The sequence below is a fragment of the Ostrea edulis genome, chromosome 1 (genome assembly GCF_947568905.1).
Source record: "Ostrea edulis chromosome 1, xbOstEdul1.1, whole genome shotgun sequence".
NCBI lineage: Eukaryota > Metazoa > Mollusca > Bivalvia > Ostreida > Ostreidae > Ostrea > Ostrea edulis.
The window spans coordinates 67,923,660-67,942,986 of record NC_079164.1 but is presented as its reverse complement, the minus strand read 5'-3'; the positions used below and the strand labels follow the sequence as shown (position 1 = coordinate 67,942,986).

At 36.1% G+C, this 19,327-nt stretch overlaps 1 protein-coding gene across 12 annotated transcripts in view; it reads left to right on the top strand.

Moving 5' to 3' along the window:
- LOC125646072 (rootletin-like) overlaps positions 1-19,327 on the top strand; it is a 63,036-nt gene that overhangs the window by 25,760 nt on the left and 17,949 nt on the right. For 3 of the 12 annotated variants that reach the window (XM_048872229.2, XM_056157863.1, XM_056157835.1), the window contains exons 3-18: positions 8,172-8,357; positions 9,623-9,676; positions 11,005-11,108; positions 13,193-13,358; positions 13,553-13,765; positions 14,072-14,193; positions 14,286-14,843; positions 15,002-15,253; positions 15,764-15,891; positions 16,072-16,235; positions 16,561-16,684; positions 17,270-17,376; positions 17,793-17,943; positions 18,316-18,486; positions 18,666-18,835; positions 19,040-19,219. In XM_048872229.2, the coding sequence (XP_048728186.2) occupies positions 8,172-8,357; positions 9,623-9,676; positions 11,005-11,108; positions 13,193-13,358; positions 13,553-13,765; positions 14,072-14,193; positions 14,286-14,843; positions 15,002-15,253; positions 15,764-15,891; positions 16,072-16,235; positions 16,561-16,684; positions 17,270-17,376; positions 17,793-17,943; positions 18,316-18,486; positions 18,666-18,835; positions 19,040-19,219 (2,850 nt within the window). Of the gene's footprint in view, positions 1-8,171; positions 8,358-9,184; positions 9,269-9,349; positions 9,431-9,622; positions 9,677-11,004; positions 11,109-13,192; positions 13,359-13,552; positions 13,766-14,071; positions 14,194-14,285; positions 14,844-15,001; positions 15,254-15,763; positions 15,892-16,071; positions 16,236-16,560; positions 16,685-17,269; positions 17,377-17,792; positions 17,944-18,315; positions 18,487-18,665; positions 18,836-19,039; positions 19,220-19,327 lie in introns of all 12 variants that reach the window. The other 9 variants (XM_048872220.2, XM_056157852.1, XM_056157825.1 and 6 more) reach the window with 3 other exon arrangements.

Here is a 19,327-nt window from a genome sequence, read left to right as displayed (position 1 = left end):
AATTTTAATGTTGGAAATTACAGGCATTTAAAATATTCACACTTAAGAGTCACAAGTCACCTTCAGAACGATAGATCGGGTGATAAAAAAACAACAAAGTATTATAGCTACTTTGTGTTATAAAACATATAAGACTTTACACCACATGCTGAATGACTGTCAACTTTTATCTGCTTTTATCTCTTAATGCAACCAATTTGGTGTCTCTCTGGCCTAGGGAATATCCTGCTCTCCAAGCCTTTGTTCAAATTTAAATGTCAAATAACAGCACTATGGCTAGAAATTAATCGTCCATTTTTCATTTTCAATAAAATACAAATGGATTAAGTTTTAGCACTGGTACTTAGTCCGCTATATATTTACTTTGTACATGCAATGTATAATAACATACTAACCACTGGCCAAGACTGAAAATGAAAATTAATCATTACTAAGCTTTTATTTCACCTAGAATCTAAAAACCTTTTAAATTTCAAACATGATAAGGCTAACCCTATTGTTTAGTCAGGAACCTTTGCTTGGGTGCAACTTTTTTTAAATGGCCATTGCTAGCGTGCAATATCTACCAATAAACAGGCCCAGCGGGAAATTCATAAACGTGTCTGTACAGAACAATTGTATGCAGAGGACTAATACATATCATGAACACATTGTGAGAGAGAAGACCTAGCAGACACACTCAGGTGAATATCAAATAATATTTTTCCTGCTTCAGTGGTTATTATAGATAGACAAGCCCTGCACAGGCATCAAAGGAAGAGATAACGAAGGGCATCTTGTGGGGGTAATTTGTTTTGGACCCGAGTCTTCAGATTTGCTTATGCTATCTCTTTAAATTTGTTGGGAAAAATTTATTGCCTTCTTGACGAGCAATTTAAGGCTAGTTTTAAAAGGATAATGGAAGTTATTCCCTCATTTTGTTTGTTTGTTGCTTTTAATCGGAGCAATTATTTAAACTATAAGACAGGGCACATATTCTTTAGGTTCTTGTGATTTAATCTTCTGAACTGTAATAGTGTGGAATAACTTTTGCTGTTATTGATTTTAAATAATGGTGACAAATGATTGCTTTTTGGCAATGATTTCTTTAAATCATGTACAATATTGTTTACATGTTTTCTGTGGATCAAAATTATCAAAAGACCACTGCATTATAATGCAGGATTTAATTTGTGTAAATGACTTTGTTTCTTGATATATGTGTTTGGCATAAAGATATTGGTATACAAAGCTTGCTCAGTGCAAATTCTCCTCTAATGTGTATATTTTGCTAACTTTTAGCAATGCAAATATTACGTAAATGTTGTATCTAGGAGACCTTTGCCAGAATGACACAAATTTATGGTGTTATACAAATGGCAAAAAAATGCTGTCGTTTCAGCCAGGGACTAGTTTCAGCCAGGGACGGCAGCTCACAAAGTTAGCATTGATCTTTCGTGGCTATTGTCCTACTGACAGAGTTTGGCACTTCTTTTGTAGTAATACATTACAATGTGAAACAAAATATGAATTGGGTCAAATATATGTCATGGTATTGGACATAGAGTAAGGCAGACCTGTCAATATTTATACTTTAGAGGTAATTACGGAATTGTAAAAATTAATTGTTCAATCAAGGGAATTTTTGAGAGGCATTTAGTGTTGTTTCAAACAATGCATGCAGTGGTTTGTGACATTGCCCATATTTATTTGAAAATGTCATGCAATATCAGAAACATAGAAAACGGCAGACTTTCAACAATAGTAAACCTGATAAAAACAACAAAAACGTTAGTTTGAAATGTCATCAGATTTAAAAACTTTCAGTGTATTGGGATGAGTGCTTATGGCACATTTAATTTGCTTGAAAAGTGAAGAGGGGAGGTCTCATATTACATGTAAATTACTGCCATCAGTTTTGTTTCTGTAATTAATGTGAAACATCAGCACCACAAAAATGAATTTGCGTAAGAGAGCTGATTGACTGACCTCAGAATGTAAATGTATATGATTAAACAGTTCTTTCATTCTAGATCAGTTTAAGTTAAGCAGCTTTCCTGTGCTCGCTGATTATAGTAAAGTGTTGAAATATAAGAAAAGCCCTTTTAAGGACAAAAATCTCCCATTGATTGTGCTTATTCTGTAAACATGCTTTAACTGAACTAGGAACTGTCTGTCAGAACAGAAGCACCCAAGTTTGAGTAGTAGAGCATGCACAAGTACTGTGAATACCTGTCTACTCTTTCACTGTTACATAATATTTCTTGACAAAGTGTATATTGGCAGAATTGGATGGGCTTAATCAAACAGCTTATGTGTACAACGCAGATTTACATAACGGTCCAGGTGTGATTTCTTGGTAGTTTAGTAGTTCAAAGCAGTGTGATATTGGTTACATAGGCAAATCCCATTACTCCTTGCTAAACTGTGACATGAAAGCAAGTAAAGTCTTAAAAGCGCTGACATTTCTTTCAGAAGAAAAAAATGAAACACCAGTAAGTGGGAAAACTTGAGATGTAGAGTGAGGTGTTTCTATTCAGTTTACTTTAAAGTCAGAAGTGAATTTTCAATCATTCTTGTTCTCTCACCACCATATCTAAATAAACCAAGAATGAGAGGAAATATTCTAACAATACGCCTGGAATTAGCAAACTGAAAACGTTGACTACTTAAATATTGCCTGAATTAGCCAGATGAAATACTCAATGACAAGCACTCAACAATTACACGAATTCTGAGAGGACCTGTACTTATTTCTTTACCATCTTTCATCAAACTTGAGAGGGTTAACTGCCACAAGAACAGAAATATACCTTATGTATCGCTTGACTTTTCTTATGAAAGTTCAAGTTTTCATGTACCCATATATGAAAATTTGGGAAGATAAAGTGAATTTAGAGGACACATGCCTTTGGTACCCCTGGTGGTCAAATATCGCAGCATGTCATAAGATAAAATATATGAAGTTTAGCTGTCATTATAGATTTGAAGAGTCTTGATAGATCTGATCAGGCACTGTTTATTGAAGTATATATTGACACAAGTCCAATTTATGAAGTGATCGTGGTGTTTAGGTCCCAGTCCTTTGGCCTCGCTTCATCCCTTGTGCACTTGGCTTTTATCTGTAGCAGGGTGTTAATTTGACTGGAATTGGTCAGTCCCTATAGAATCTGTATGTACTTTACTACCGAGTTATCTCACAATTTACCACTTGGTCCTGAGATTTTATTGACTTTGGGGTGACAATATTGGAAAAGTTTGTATCATTCTGGTCCCCCCTTTTCTCTACTGTTGTTTGTGCTGGCACTTTGCGTGTTTGACTTTAATGATATAGCCAATCGTCAGAGGCTTGTAAAAATGGTTACATACCTGCTGATAATTTGTGATTAGAGGACAAAATTTTGGATACGAGAACACAACAATCAATACACAGTTGAGTGCACAATACAGATCCATAGACCAGGGCAGTTTATCAGATCTTTAAAGAGGAGGGAGGGGATTGAATTCACAGTTAAAAATGGTAGACATTCATCCAAAATGTACCGGTTATTTTTTGTGCCATAAAGTTTTAACAGAATTTAGGGTAGACAGTTATTGACTTAACTAAAGGTAAAATATGGCTCAAAACCAAACATCAAAATCCAGTGATATATCCGCTAGAAACGAACAAGGTCCAATTATTTTACTGGAAAAATGTTCATTTTATCAATGGAGACACGGATTTAGGTAGATATGAAATGCTTTTATCAGAAATCCCCCATTTTGTACAATATATCCTCAACTGAAGAAGGGGACTATTTGTATTTCGAAGGCTGAAGTGACCCATTGTTTTCATTCATTGATTTATGAAGCCATGCACTTTAACTGCTAATCTTTTAGAGGACTGGGCAAATCATTTGGAACCTTTTAAGTTAGGTAATTGTATGTATAGGTTGTCTGAGCCCTAGAGACGAGTGTTTGCTTAAATTTTCATATCTATCTTCTTTGTGACAGTGGTTCGTTGATTTTTGACCTGACTGGAGATGTGGACAGCAAGTTTCCCCTTATAAAGCATTTTGAGAATGACAAAGTTGAATTCTGATCCAGACTTGAGATATGCACCATTAAAACATTAAAACGTTTCTGTCTCTTGTGAGAATGACTTTCTCGTATACTTGTCACTTAAAGACGATTCCCCGAAAATTCATGTAAGATCACTTTAAGGAAACCTGATTTTCAATATTTTTTATACAAGTGAAATGAACTCATAATTGCATTGTTGTGGAGGGTTTGACAGCAGTCAAGTGAAAATAATCTGATATTGAGAACCACTGAAAACAAAGACATTTAAATGAGTAAATCCATTTTTCTACACCATGCAGACCTTTTGTTTGCCTTGCAGTTCTTGCTCAGCAAAACCAGAAACAAAGGAGTTCAACAACCACTTCATGTAATCACATTAGAATTTTGCTTTGCAAGGGAAATTAAGTGATTAATTTTGTTTTGAAACATTCCAAGTTATTTTTGCAAACCAGTATGCATTATCAGGAGTAAGTAGAGTGACCTTCTCCTGAGTTACAGTGCTGGGATTGTCTTTGCATTACCAATTTGCACAAAAACTGAACTTTCCTGAAAAAATAAATTTTTGAGAAAATAATATTTTTTCATTCAATAGGTTGATTTACTTGGTCTTTCAGTACTAGTATACTTTAGTTAAAAAATCAAAGGGATTAGATAAATTGCTGTTTAGGCTTATGAGTTATTGCAATCAATGGGGCAGTGCTGTGCATTACCGTATCTAAGGCTGGCCCCAATAAGGCTAAATGCTGCTCGATGTTAAACACTAGTGTATTTAAACTTAAGACAATAAACACAAAACATGTCAACACTTATCAAAAAGATTTACAACCAAGATCCCATAATTCTTTGACTTCTAGAATTCATGACGACTTCTGGTCTCTTTTTGCATGGACTTTTCATGTCTGCACAACAAACTCTTGGTTTCAAGCTTGATTATTTGAAAGGGAGATAATTCTGGATCCTGTATTGAATGGAACATCAGTTTTAGGATTTTATTAATACACTTTCTTACCTACATGGAATTCTTTTGTGGACACTAAAAACACAATTCGAATGAAATAAATGATGATTTAAATTTTATATAAAAAGGATCTCATTGAATGGATTAATATTCTTTTGTTGAGCATATTACTTCGATAAGTGTTTCCAAGACACAAAATCAATGGAACAGCAGAATTTTTCTTGTCTCAGTCTGAAGTTTTGAAAGGGAATTTTTCTGTTTGAATGTGTGTACTGGAACTAAACAAGACTGGGACCATTTGACCTTCATTGCATGTCGATTAACTTTCTTTAAACAAACCGTCTTTTTTTCATTTAGACTCTACCTCTGATAAAAATTCAGCTCCATGGATTACTAACTTATAGAAAGGAAATGAGATAAGAATTGAACTGTGCAAGGTTTTAAGGAGCTCAGTGAAGTTTTGACAGATCTTTTTATTTGCACTTGTTTGTCTTTAATTGAAGTTCTCTTCATGTGCAAGAATATGCCAGTGTGGAATTAAGAAGAAAGACTTCAGTTCAGTGATAAGTGTATCCAAAGGATTAATCGCACAATAGACAGGCAGAAATGAAATCATATTGAGGTACAGGAGAATTGTTGAATTGTGCTTGCTTTTACCAGAAAGTGCCATTATTGTACATAGAGGGCTAGGTTCACTGATGTTGGGACACAGTGTGCTGATTGTGCAAATACGTGACAGCAAAACTACCTTACCTCTTCACTGAAATGATCGATAAAGATTTACAGTCAATTCAGAAGGAATATTGAGGTTTTCAAGAGGTCTTAATACACACCAGCAGAATATTATTATCTTTTGCTTGTTGTCAAATGCTTGGATATTGACCCCTAGTAAACCTATCAACTAAAGGGAATGCAAATACAGAGTTCCTCAACAGATCTCCAAACTTTACACACATTTCAGTCCTAGATTCAACAAACTGGAGAATCATAAATATCTGAAAGCAAAACGTATTTTTTCATAAAGGAGTTCTACTGAACAGATAAATTTGTTTACCAGATAAAATGTCGGAAGAAATACAGATAGAAAATGAAGGTGGTGACATGGAATTGGATGTCATGGAAACCCCCAAGCCTGGATTTGTCCGGCAGAAAGTGGACGCAGTCAGTACCCCATAATGCATCTAGAAGTGCATTTTCATTTTGAGTGCGATTGAGTTAATAGTTGTTGCTCAGTTGTTTAGGGTCCATTCTAACATCAGATACTGGTTTTACAGCACCTGTATAATGTTTAAGGAGGATGTGTCATTTTTAAGTGTGAAAACAATGTATACAAAGAATAGAAACCAATATTTAACTTATAAAATTGGGTCACAACATATTAAAGAAGTGATATGAGACCATTTTTTCATGACCTTTGTGTACTTAGAATTAGTTTACCATTATTGATTTTTAGAGTATAGCATAAATAAGTAAATAAGGTGTCTTTTAAACTCCTATAATTTCCTGAAATTGATTTTTGCAAGTTATTCAGAGTTTTCAATTATTCTCAGCTCATAGTGGTAGTTGGTGAAAATCATTCTCAAAATTGCTGACTGGGAATTTGATACACTATTTGTTACCTTAAAAATTAGTATTGGACCTCGTACCTGTAATTTTTGATATTTTAATTAGAAATAGACGTTTTAAAGAAATACTGGCAGATGAATTCAATGTTTGTATGATTTGAAACCTCCCATCATTAAAGCAAAGTATGTAGAGGACCAAGAATTATAAAGAATGAATTGACGATTCAATAATTAATCAAACATTAGTTCAAGTGTGACTTGATTACCATCAAGTGCTATACAAGGGTATTTGGTTAATAAACCGTGAAGACTTTAATACATAGGTCAGTTCAAACACTGATCAGGAGAGGCAATGTCAAAGTGTAAGTAGATAGAGAGATTTAATTGTAGTTTATCCTTAGATATGGTACCGTAGATTAATATATGGGGAGGGGGGGGGGGTGTTAATGCATTGCTCTGATCTCTGAAGTCCTATTTTTACCATGTGCCTACCGATATCTATAAAGGAAGTGTATCAAGTTTTGCTTTGAATGATCAAAGCAATTTGCAAATTGATATTCAAAATCTGCACTTATGACCTATCCTTAATTGATTTGATAAAAATATTCAAATGACATCAAATGGTGTATTTAATAATTCTTTCATACCTTTTAAATCGCTGCTTTATGATGTATGAAATTTGATACAGTGTGAAATTGTCCTGATATTAAATTTCATGTCTTGTATTAAAGGATAAGAAAAAATATTTTCCTGGATAAGCCTTTACTAACTAGGGTGTATTACAAATTGTGAGAATAATCTATTAGCAGCTAATTCATAGTTATAATCAGCAATGTAGTAATATTCCTTAATCACACATTCAGCATTTTAAATTGCTTAGCTGGTGAGGTCCCGACAGATTGTACATATTTGTGTTAGAATACATTAACAAGTAAACATCAGCGTTTTCCCACATCTACCGAACACACAATGGGCAGTCATAATTAACAGTTAACTCACAAATGTAAGTTTCTCATTGTGTAAATGAAATTAAATGTGAACATGACATGACACGAAAAACGTCCCCAGTTACACCAAGGTTAATTTAATTACAGGTGAATATTCCGTACACAAAAGCTTAGTGCCCAAGATCGTTCTCTCTGAGCAAGCTTATAGTGTTTGTGGAATATTGACTTCCTATTGCAGAACTCATCTTTCTGTACAAATAAGTCTAACTCCAGTCTGCCAGTAATGAGGATTATTTAATCAGATTTGGTTGTGAGAACTGTGACACTGTTAAGCTTCTGCTGTGCTTTGGAAGCTGAGATAGAGGGTAGGACCTGTGGTGTGATAGGATGCTACGTGTATTGAACAGGAGAATGTGTGGGCACAGAATTTAAACTGCAGGTGCTTTGAGTAAAAAAAAATTGTGTTGACTTTCGGAGTCTTTAGAGATAATGGTGATGCTGAATAATTCATTGTTTTCTAAGCATCATCACAGTTTGTAATGAAATGATTATAGACTGTTGACAGTGTTTTGATGGTAATGGATTTCCTCTCTCTTTCTTGCAAAAAAGATATCTTTCTTTTAAAACAATAATTGAATTGATTCCATATTTAATTTGCAGTTGGAACAGTCTTTACGAGGACAGGGTGGTGAATCTTTAGAGGCACCCTCCAAGAATCTTGTGCAGCAGAACATCGAGCTTCGTCGTAAACTTGAAGAGGAGCACGCAAGCTACAAAAGGAAACTACAAGCTTTTCAAAACGGACAAGACCAACAAGCTGATTTTGTTAAAAAGCTACAGGCTAAGGTAATTGATGCATTCGTGTACAATTGTCTGATACTTATTACTTTATAAATGATATGTGAAATTTTTAAAACTTTCAAAATGTGAACAGTTTTGTACTTGAATACCCCCTGTCAATGTGTGATGTATAGTAAACTATTTCACCAGTCACTAACATCTTCACTAGGTAAATATATAGGTAATTACTTACCTGGGTAGATATTAAATATTTAAACTCTACACAGATGTTATGAGAAAATGAATCCCTAATGTACATACATCCTGATGAGAAATGTAAGGATGTTGGAATTTGTACAGGTTTTACATTTTTGTATGCAAGTAAATCATTGAATATTCAATAGAAAGCTACCCTCAATACTGCTCAGATTGATAAAATGGCAGCTTAACACGGCGAGTTTGCAGGTGTGTATATTGAGAGAGATTTATGGATGTCTGTTTTCATTGTATTGAACAAGATTACTTTTGATTTTCTTACTACAGATTGAGATAAGAAGGTTGAATGCACGTTACTCATTTTCCCCCACTTCTTTTTAGGAAATCTTAATAGCTTATGTAGAATGTTTGAGTTAGGTTTGAAAATTTACAGTGAATAATAAAGTATTTCAGCAAATATATATGTATAATTAACTTTTTTACATTAGATAGTATATAAGAATCAATTGCATGTGAATTTAGAATTTTTGATGCATTAACTGTTTTTTCGCTGTAATTATTAGGCCCACTTCAGTATGAGATTGTTATGAATTTTTTAGAGTTACATATTCCAGTCCTAGAGAAACAGATGAATGACTTTACAAGTCATATAATGTAACAGATTTTGATTTCAACAGCTTTTACAATACAAGAAAAAATGTACAGACTTGGAAGATGTTATGCGCAGCAGAGATATTCATTACCAAGTCGCCAACCAGAAGGTAAAAGGCCAAAATTGAAAGGCCAAACCACCCTGTATATCATCATACTATATATATAATCCTCCTTGTATACAACTCTAGATATTACAGTACAAGAGAAAGAGTGAGGACTTAGAGACAGAAAACGGGGACTTACAATCCCGTTACGATAACCTTAAGTTGGTAAGGGCAGTGTGAAGGTGCCATCTAGTGGGCCGTTGTTTACTCACTCATCACTGCCTGTGATTTCTGTAACTTCTGTTGGTGTGCTTTAAAACATTTGCATGACCAGGAGTTCAGTCAAGTGCGTTGGGTTGTTGGTAGCTTGTACTTCACTAGACTTCTGCAGCAGCATTGTCTTGTTTCATTTCATAGGTTCTACAATACAAGCGTAAATGCTCTGATCTAGAGCGTCAGGTAGAAAGTAAAGTGAGTATGATATCCCCTTGCAATCCTTCATGCCTTCAGACATCCTAATATGAACTTAAATGTCTAATGGTGTGGTTGGCTAGACATTCAAAACTAAAACCATCATTCTATCATATTTTTTTTTAAATTAACCCATTTGAGTTTTGTCCAAACTTAATAGCATAATATTTCTGCAATTTCAAAGACGACCATGTTTCAAGTAAATTTGAACATTCAAAGTGATGCTGAAAGTAAGAATTTAAGATTAAGATTCAGAACATACTAAAAGTGTTAAGTCCCCACATATCTCATCAGGTGATGGTTTAGGTGGATAGTGTGGGACTTTTCCTGCACGGCTTTTGCCTCTGTTCTGTCTCTGTCAAATCTTATATTTCTTCACCTGTACCTTCACCTACGGACATATTTCAACCACCCTTTTGCTATCCTTTGCACCCTTTGATCACTTTATGACCTTTGAACTTTGCTTTGTGATTCCAAGGTTACCAAGGAGAGTAAGATGAATTGGCTGCTTTCTGTTGTGATTTGTGTGAACTGTGAAATAAATTTTCACATTGTTAAGTTTGAATTATCATATTTATAACAGTGGATTTTTAAAAATGTTTTTATCCTTAGTTTTAGGGAGAAACTAAACTACTCCCATACTATGTACCGTAAATCTGGTTATTTTTGCTGTTGATTAATTTTTAGTGTTTTTGCGAGTCTGTTGGATTCGCAAAAATATTTTTCTCAAAAATAACTACTGTAAATTTTTTTTTTGATCCACCAATTCAATGGTCAGTTGTATTAACTCCTAGGTGTATAAATAGTGATCAATACTGGCGATTTATTTGATATCACTCGTGTGTAACTAATCTGGTGGGTTATAGGTAGTTTATCGATGGTCAGTTTTAACTCAGATTTTTAAGCCACAAGATGTAAATTTTAAGATACTTTAATAGAAAGGAGCAGTCTGTGCTTTTAACTGAAAATGCAGCATAGTTCCACCATGAGTTTGCAAAAATAAGAAACACAAAAATAAATATATAGGCTTTTTTTACTCAAATTCGCAAAAATAAATCGACTCAAAAATATCCAGATTTACAGTATATCTGTTGCAATTTAAATAAAACAGCTTACTATGCACATTTAGATGCAAATGAAATAATCTTTCCAATTTAGTAGTTCATGCTGCATGCAAAAATTAAAACAGCAACAAATAAAAGTTGATCAGTGCTTCTGGTAAAATATGAATTCAATAATATCAATTTTAATTTGAAAAATGAATGTGTCATTACAACATTTATGCTAATCAACGCAGAAGTAACACCTTTTGGTTTTGTTTTCTGCAGCTCCAATCTACAGAAGAATCCTACAGGAAAAGTCTGGAAGCTTCAGAGAGCCGCAACATGGACTTAGAGTCCACACTTATAAAGCTCGAGGAGGAGCAGCAACGGTAAGGGCCTGTGTAGCTCACCTTGTACACAATCAGATAAGTTCGTGTAGCTTACCCTTTATGGGATCTGTGTAGATCAGGCTATATTGTATCTGTTACCCTGTATGGGATCTGTGAACCTCATGCTGTATGGGACTTGTGTAGGTAGGATTATATTGTGTCTGTGTGGCTAACCTTGTATGAGATCTGTGAAATTCACTGCATGGGATCTGGGTACCTCGCACTGCGTGGGACCTGTATAGATCAGGCTATATTATATCTGTGTGGCCTACCCAATGCAGCTCACCTGGCATGTTATTAAGCTCACCTTTGAGAATATCATTTTACTGTACCCTATAAAGGATCAGTGTAGCTCATTTATAGTCTGCTGTTTAGGATATGTGAAGCTCGTCATGTTGGAATATATTTAGCTAATCCTGTGTAAGACTTATGCAGCTCTTCTGTGAGGGATCTAGCAGCTCTTCTGTGAGGGATCTAGGTAGCTCTTCTGTGTGGTTATAGGTAGCTCTTCTATGTGGGATCTAGGTAGCTCTTCTGTGAGGGATCTAGATAGCTCTTCTGTGAGGGATCTAGGTAGCTCTTCTGTGAGGGATCTAGCAGCTCTTCTGTGAGGGATCTAGGTAGCTCTTCTGTGTGGTTATAGGTAGCTCTTCTGTGAGGGATCTAGATAGCTCTTCTGTGTGGGATCTAGGCAGCTTATCTGTGTGGGATCTAGGCAGCTCTTCTGTGTGGGATTTAGCAGCTCTTCTGTGAGGGATCTGGGCAGTTCATCATGTGTCTGATTTGTTTTGTGTACCCTGTATAGGACCTATGTAGCTTAACCTTCAAATTGGCGAGAAGTGCCCTCCTCTCATTAATTCCAGGTCATCTACTTTTTATCTTAAAATGGAGATTTAAGGTTAATTAATTCGGGAAGTTCAAGTACATATACGTCAACACTCTGACATTACATTGATAGAAATTACAATATTTAATGGGAATATGATCTGTTACCTGTACGTGTGTATGATGTATACAAATTCAATTGAATTTTAATCACAGGGGTGTTGTCAGATCAGTATTTGCAGAATTAGTTCATCCAAATTAGAATTACACATCACAAAGTTGAGGTGTAAGCTGTTTTCAGATAATTCAAAGTTTTTAAAGTCAAGTGGGATTTCAAAGAATGAATATTCATTGCAGCCTTTGTTCTTTTAAAACTCTTCAGGTATTTCATATGTGTGTCATTTTCTGGCACACACACACACGTAAGATAAAAAAACAATTTTGAAATAATAATGAAAACAATTACCATGAACAGTGTTTATTGATAGGAGAGAAAAGCCGGGGATATCTCGAGGGTAATTTACAAAGGAATGAAAGGACCCTACCAGGTCATTATTTATTGAAAACTAGCTACATGAAAAGTCGTGAAATCTTGTAAACTTGCTTGATGTCATATTACCTATATATTTTGAAATCATTCTGTTCTTAATGCCCATACATATTTTATGTAGGTATTGTTGACCAGCACAGATTCATGCTTTTTGAAGCATATAATAATTAGGATTTATTGTTTTTTTATGTTTCTTTCTTTGTGGGGGGATCACCTGGTTGATAACCATGCAATCCTTCTGAACCGGCGTGATCAATCCTTGTTTTAATTCTGCTGAACTTGGCGTGACCAATCCTAGTTTTAATTATCTCGACTACACTTAGACCCACACTTGTTTTTTGGTGTGTTTTTTGAAAATTAATTTTGCTTTATGAAATTTACTTACAAGGCTTAGTTTTAGTTGATTTATTTTTGCTGACACATCAGATGATACAAAGCAATCAATACATCATTTAATGCATCATGTAACATAGGAAATAATTGATGTCTTTCTACTGTAATATTTATGACAGATATCATTCACCTATAGGAGTGGAATAATGAATCAAAGACAGAAAAACTTCAAAAATTTAAATCGATAATGCGGATGTTGAAATTACAAAATGAATGAAAATTCTCATTGTGATTTAAGTTTCAAGTTGCATGTGCATTGTGCATAAGTTACATAAAACAAACAATAAAACCAGTAGTCTTTCCATGAATGTTCCAGGAGTGCCAGTCTGGCCCATGTCAATGCCATGCTAAGGGAACAGCTGGACCAGGCTACTGCTGCTAATCAATCCTTGACCTCTGACATCCACAAGTTGACCCAGGATTGGCAGGCTGCCAGGGAGGAGCTGGACATTAGGGAGAGGGAATGGCGTGATGAGGAGCAGGTAATTGTCATGAAAATGAGGTCAAAAGTCATATGATACAAGTACTAGTTATGGTTTTATTTTTTTTTTAAATTATATTATATACATGTAAGTAATATTTTTATGAGATGCTTATCTATTTAGAAATCTTTTTCGGATAAGATAGGAACATTTTGCTAGATGAACGTAAATTATATTTTTGTCTTTTTTTGCAGTCCTTCAATGAATACTTCAGCGCTGAGCACGGTAGACTTCTGGCTCTGTGGAGACAGGTTGTGGCCTTCCGTCGATCTTTCGGAGATCTCAAGACGGCAACGGAGCGCGACTTGTCCCACGTGAGGAACGATGTGACTCGTGCTTCCAGGAGTATGCACTCAGCATGTCTGAATCTGGCCGCCAACCAGCGTAACCAGGACACCCAGTCCCAGGTAAGGAGGAAAGAACATCAAATGTCCGTCTGTTTGATTTATAACCACACTCTGGTTTGAAATAAAAGGGATCTGCTTGATTTTATGATTTATTTGGGTTGTCAAACTTAGACTACATAAATTTGCTTATGTGTTTCCCATTTATGCTGAATTTTAATGTAACTGAAAATAAGGATATGCAAAAATATATTACTTTGAAGATACAAGTAGCTGTATGAATGAAAAATATATTACTTTGAAGATACAAGTAGCTGTATGAATGCTAAAGGATCATTTATGTGTATTAATGTAATGACTCTGTGACAGGTTTTGTTGGACCGTGAGCGTTCAGACAGGACAGCCACCGACAACCAGCTCCGAGAGAAGAATCGTGAAATTGCTGAACTCCAGTCCCGTTACGATGCTCACAGCTATGAACTGAACGCCAAGTAAGTCCACAACAAAATCCTATTAAGGAACCATTTCGCTAAAATACTTATTTTGTAGCTGTGATTTTTTAATGATTTTTTTCATTGTTTAGGGTGAACGAACTGACAATGATGAATGAGAAACTGAAGATCCAGCTTGAGGAAAGAGAGAAGTCTGTCCAGTCTCTGCAACGCCAGATTAACAACCTGGAGACCAGACTGGGAGAGAGAACCAGTTATGACCTGCCAGAAACAGACACAGCCAGACAGATGCGAGGCGAGACAGATGCTCTTCATGAGGCCCTCCGTAACATTGCTGAGGCAGTCATCAATGATGCTGATGATTATGAAGATGAGGAAGGTCGTAGGTCAATCTCCCCAACCAGGGCCAGGTCTGTTTCTCCCTCTGCCCGTGCACGATCTCCACTGCTCAGGGACCGCTCCAAGTCACCAATGGCAAGGTCGAGGTCACCTGCTTTGGCTGATGCGACATTCTCTGCTGTCCAGGCAGCTCTGAACAAGCGCCAGTTGCAGTTGTCGGAGGCTCGTGCCAAACTGAGGGCCAGCCAGGACCACAATGGTTCCATCAGAAAACAGATGGATGACCTTGACAATGAGCGGCGGCGTCTTGAGTTGCAGGTCTTGCAGCTGAAGGAGGATGTTGATATCCTGTAAGTTTCCATAAACATTAAGACAACAAATTTACAGATTACAAGAAAATTTATGTAAACAATTATTGAAGATAAGAAAAATGAAGCTGTTTGCAATAGTTTCAGTGCTATTTGATAAGTTTTTATATGCACTACAATTTCCTTACTTTATTTTGCAGGAGACGTGAGAGAGAGGACACATCTCGTGATCGTGACAGAGTTAAGAATGCTCTGAGTTTGACAGGCAGCGAAAAATCTCAGCTGGAGAAGATCAGGGGTGAGCTGAATGAGCAGATCGAGATCATGCAGCATGAGAACGAGAAACTCCAGGCTGCTAACACAGACCTCCAGAGACAGAGAGACCAACTCGAAGACGAGAAAGAGGATGTCACTAAGGACAAGGAGAGACAGATCAAAGAGAATGACAGATGGTAAGGAAATAAAAGAAAGACAGATGGTGAGGAAGAAGTTTTAAATGACCAGAATAATTCAACAAATGGGATACTGTATATTCCTAAATATACGTGAGGAATTTATCATCGCGAAATTTCGTGAGATGCATCACTCACAAAATAATATTATTCGCTTTTAATTTTCTGTTGCAAAAATACATTCAAGAACTCTTGATTAACAGACGATGTGCAAATTCATGTTCAAGCGATTTGATGTATATGAATAATTTTGGCATATTAAGTACTCGCGTAAATAAGGAATCTACAGTATTCAAATGGAAGCATGCACATTTCAGAATTATTCAATGAAGATGATATCATGACAAATTTTCCATTTTTCACAATACTGAGTTAACTGTAATCATTGTGGTTATGCAATTAGTAATAAATGGCCTCTCTGTAATCATTGTGGTTATGCAGTTAGTAATAAATGGCCTCTCTGTAATCATTGTGGTTATGCAGTTAGTAATAAATGACCTCCTCTTTCAGTCACAGAGTGATTGACCAGCTTGAACACAAGAACAGCACTATCAAGGAGGAGCTGGTATCCACTAAGGAGGCTCTCAACAGAGCTCTCCTGGATAAGGAGGTGATGGAACAACAGAAGGCAGAAGTCAGTAAGTAGAGTAGCACAAAAGATCAGTCTTTTTTTAAAAATACCTTTTTTATCGTTTACGTAAGAAATATAAAAGCTTTGGTTGAATTTTTATAAAAAGTAGTATACTGATAAAAACAGTAAAATGCTAATTCATTGATTAAGAAATATAAGCTAAATTCATTAATCTCTCTGTGTATAGGTGATGCCCTTTCGAAGGCTGAGCTACAGAAGGCCGAGCTAGAGCTGGAAATCAACAAAGCAAAGACGGAGGAGGCCACTCTTAAGGACGCCCTGCTGAAGATGCAGGCTCTGAATGAAGGCCTGGGCCAGGACAAGGTCGAACTCAACAAGATCATCATGCAGGTAAAGCAAAGTGAATGGAGTGTATTTATGTAAAGGACATGGTGTATGACAGAGAAATACACTGTAGATCTATGCTTGCAATCACACAATTATATCGCTTGGAGGCCTAATTACTATATATGAGAGTAATGGTAATACAAGGGGAACTGAATAGTCATGCCATTTGATTGTTGTGATCTTTGAAGTTTATTGCCCACATTGAACATAAAAAGGAACTTAGTGATATTTGAATTTTTAAAGAAGATATACCTTAGATACTGTCTTCGCATATTGAAACAAGAATTCTTGAATAACTGAACACCTTGATGATGTGTCTGTTGTGTAGATGGAGGCTGAGAAGGCCAATCTAACTGGAGAAAAACAAGCCCTGGAGATGGAGAAGACTGGCATTAAGGAGGAACTGGTTCGTGTCGAGCAGGAGAAGATGGACTTGGACACAGAGAAGATGGGTAGGTGTATAATGTGTGCCACAGGGACTGACAGATTACCGCCATTTTTTGGGGGGTGCCCTTTTATGTTGTTGATTTCTTTCCTGTCAGTTCTTAATTATCGTTTTGTAGATACTATAGATTTGTAGATCAAGCATATCCACTTGATATTTGGAAAATTGAGCCATCACAGTATTCTTTGTTGTGTGTAATGTACATCAATATAATGATTTACATCATAATACCCGATTATGTAACCCCTGTCTGTGCATTTTTAAAACACTGATACCTTCATATCCATCTAATTTGTCATGCACTGGAGTATCAGTTCATCCCATGGGTGATATGAATGTGTGAAAGGGGATCATATATCTTCATAATTTGCATATCTCATTTCAATATAGCATGTCAGCTTGCTACATTGATTCTGTTGTCAATGCTTCTGAATTTATAATTGAATACTGAAAAGTTTGTGTAGATCGAATGTAATTTTCCTTTGTTTTCACCATTTGGTTAAAGTGAGAGTAGTTAATGTTGTTAATATCTGTAGGTCTGTACCAGACTCGTGGTTAAAGTGAAAGTAGTTAATGTTGTTGATATCTGTAGGTCTGAACCAGACTCTGGAGCTGAGTGAGATGACTCGTCAACAGCTGGAGGATGAGATCCAGGCCCTCAACAGAGAGAAAGGAGACATTCAAGAACAACTCTCCTCCGTAAGAAATCTATATTAAAATAATGAGAAAAATAAAAACAGAGAGAAGGGAGACAATCAGGAACAACTCTCCTTCGGAAGAAATTTATATTGAAATAACGGGAAATAATAAAATAAAACGGGACTAAAATCATGGGGTCATATTTCCACGAAATAGCAATTATTGTTCAATCAGAAGGTAGAAAATTATATAGAGATTTTCGATTGCCATCGTATGTCTTACATGTACTTTAAGTTCGCTGGGACAAATATCCGCATAAAATTAATATCCACGACCATAGCGTAAATTGATTCCACTTGGGGAAAAAGTACATCTACAGTACTTCAATTTCTTACCTCTGTACATGCATGTCAAGTATTTAGATGTAATTGCAAACAGATAGGTGATGTCTAATAGTGATGTCTTGTGTTGTGTAGGTGTCGCGCCAGAAGCAGGCTCTGGCGGAGGAGTTGTTGCAGGCCCGGCGTGAAGTAGAGAGACAGAATCAAAACTATGTCAAAGTGGCCAAGGAAAAGGAGATCCTGACCCAGGACAAGGGAGAACTCATTGTACAGGTCACAGCTACAGGTAATCAGGGAGAAGTCATTATTCAACATGATGAAAAGCTAGGTGTAGAGTTAATCGAGTAAAAAGGGGAAATTTCCTGTTTGAAAATTGATTTGAATTTGCTCTCATTTTGATAATGTTTACAGCTTTATATTTGCTGCATTTTGATAATATATCTACTATATTTTCACAGTTGGCCAAAATAATGAAATTTAAACTACATTGAAAATATCATCACTATAACATTTATATAAAAGGAGCTAAATATCATGAATTAAAAACTTTTTGCAACACATTTGGACAGGAAACTGGGAAATAACCAAAAACAACTACATGTCTAGAGCTGAATGGTTTTTCTGACAAGTTAGTGATGGATATTGATGTTCATTTCAGAGCGTGAGAATCGCCAGCAGAGTGAAGTTATTTCGTCCCTCCGCAGTGAAAAGGACAGTTTGGAGAGCGCCCTCTATGAATCTCAGCAGTCTGAGCAACAGCTCACTGTAAGGAAGGAACAGCTTGAGGGCGAGAACCAGGAACTGATCCTGAGGAAAGAAAATCTGCAGAGTAAGCTCCCCTTATTGAGATTAATAAATCCTCTATTTATTCATTCTTTAAAGTTTTTAAATATTGCTTGGTGCATCTTTGTCATCAAAAACTGAGAACAATTTTTGTCATCAAAACTTGAAAAAATCTGTTTGGTTAGTTAAGGTTTAGATGGTAATTTTGTATGTGCACCACTTCAGGTGAAATCAACCGTCTGATCAAGGAGAAGGAAGCAGACTTGGAGAAGTTTGAGCACATCAAGGAGGATCTACAGAGACGTCTGGCTCAACTCGAGCGTGACATGCAGCTGGCACTCACACAGGAGAAACAGAGCCACGAGGACGATGTGGAGAGACTGGTCAAAGAGAGGGTAAGGCATTCAGTAGTCATACACAGATATCCTTCAAATTATTTTCAGTAATGGGCAGCAAAACATGTTTTTCCTTATAGCTGTGTTTTACATGTATATTTGAATATCAGTGTATTTAAAAGTGTGGAAAAAATTACATGTTGTAAGTCCCAAATTTTTAAATGTAAGATGTACCAGAGATAATGACTTGTCTTTGTGAAACAGGAGCAGCAGCGCCACGAGTTTGAGACGGAGAGGGATGAAATGGTCCACCATAACGCCATGGAGAAGGAAGAGATGCTGAACCGATTCGATCGCGAGAGGGAAGACCTCCAGACTGAACTTGCCAATCTCCAGAGAGAGAGAGACAACCAGCTGTTGATGGCTGAAAATGACAAACAGCAGGTAATGCAGTACGGGGTCTCTATATGTACAAGTCTGTACCATTGTAAATTTTCAGTCATTTAGATGTAATCCCATTAACTTGGATGAATTCACATCCATGATTGAAGG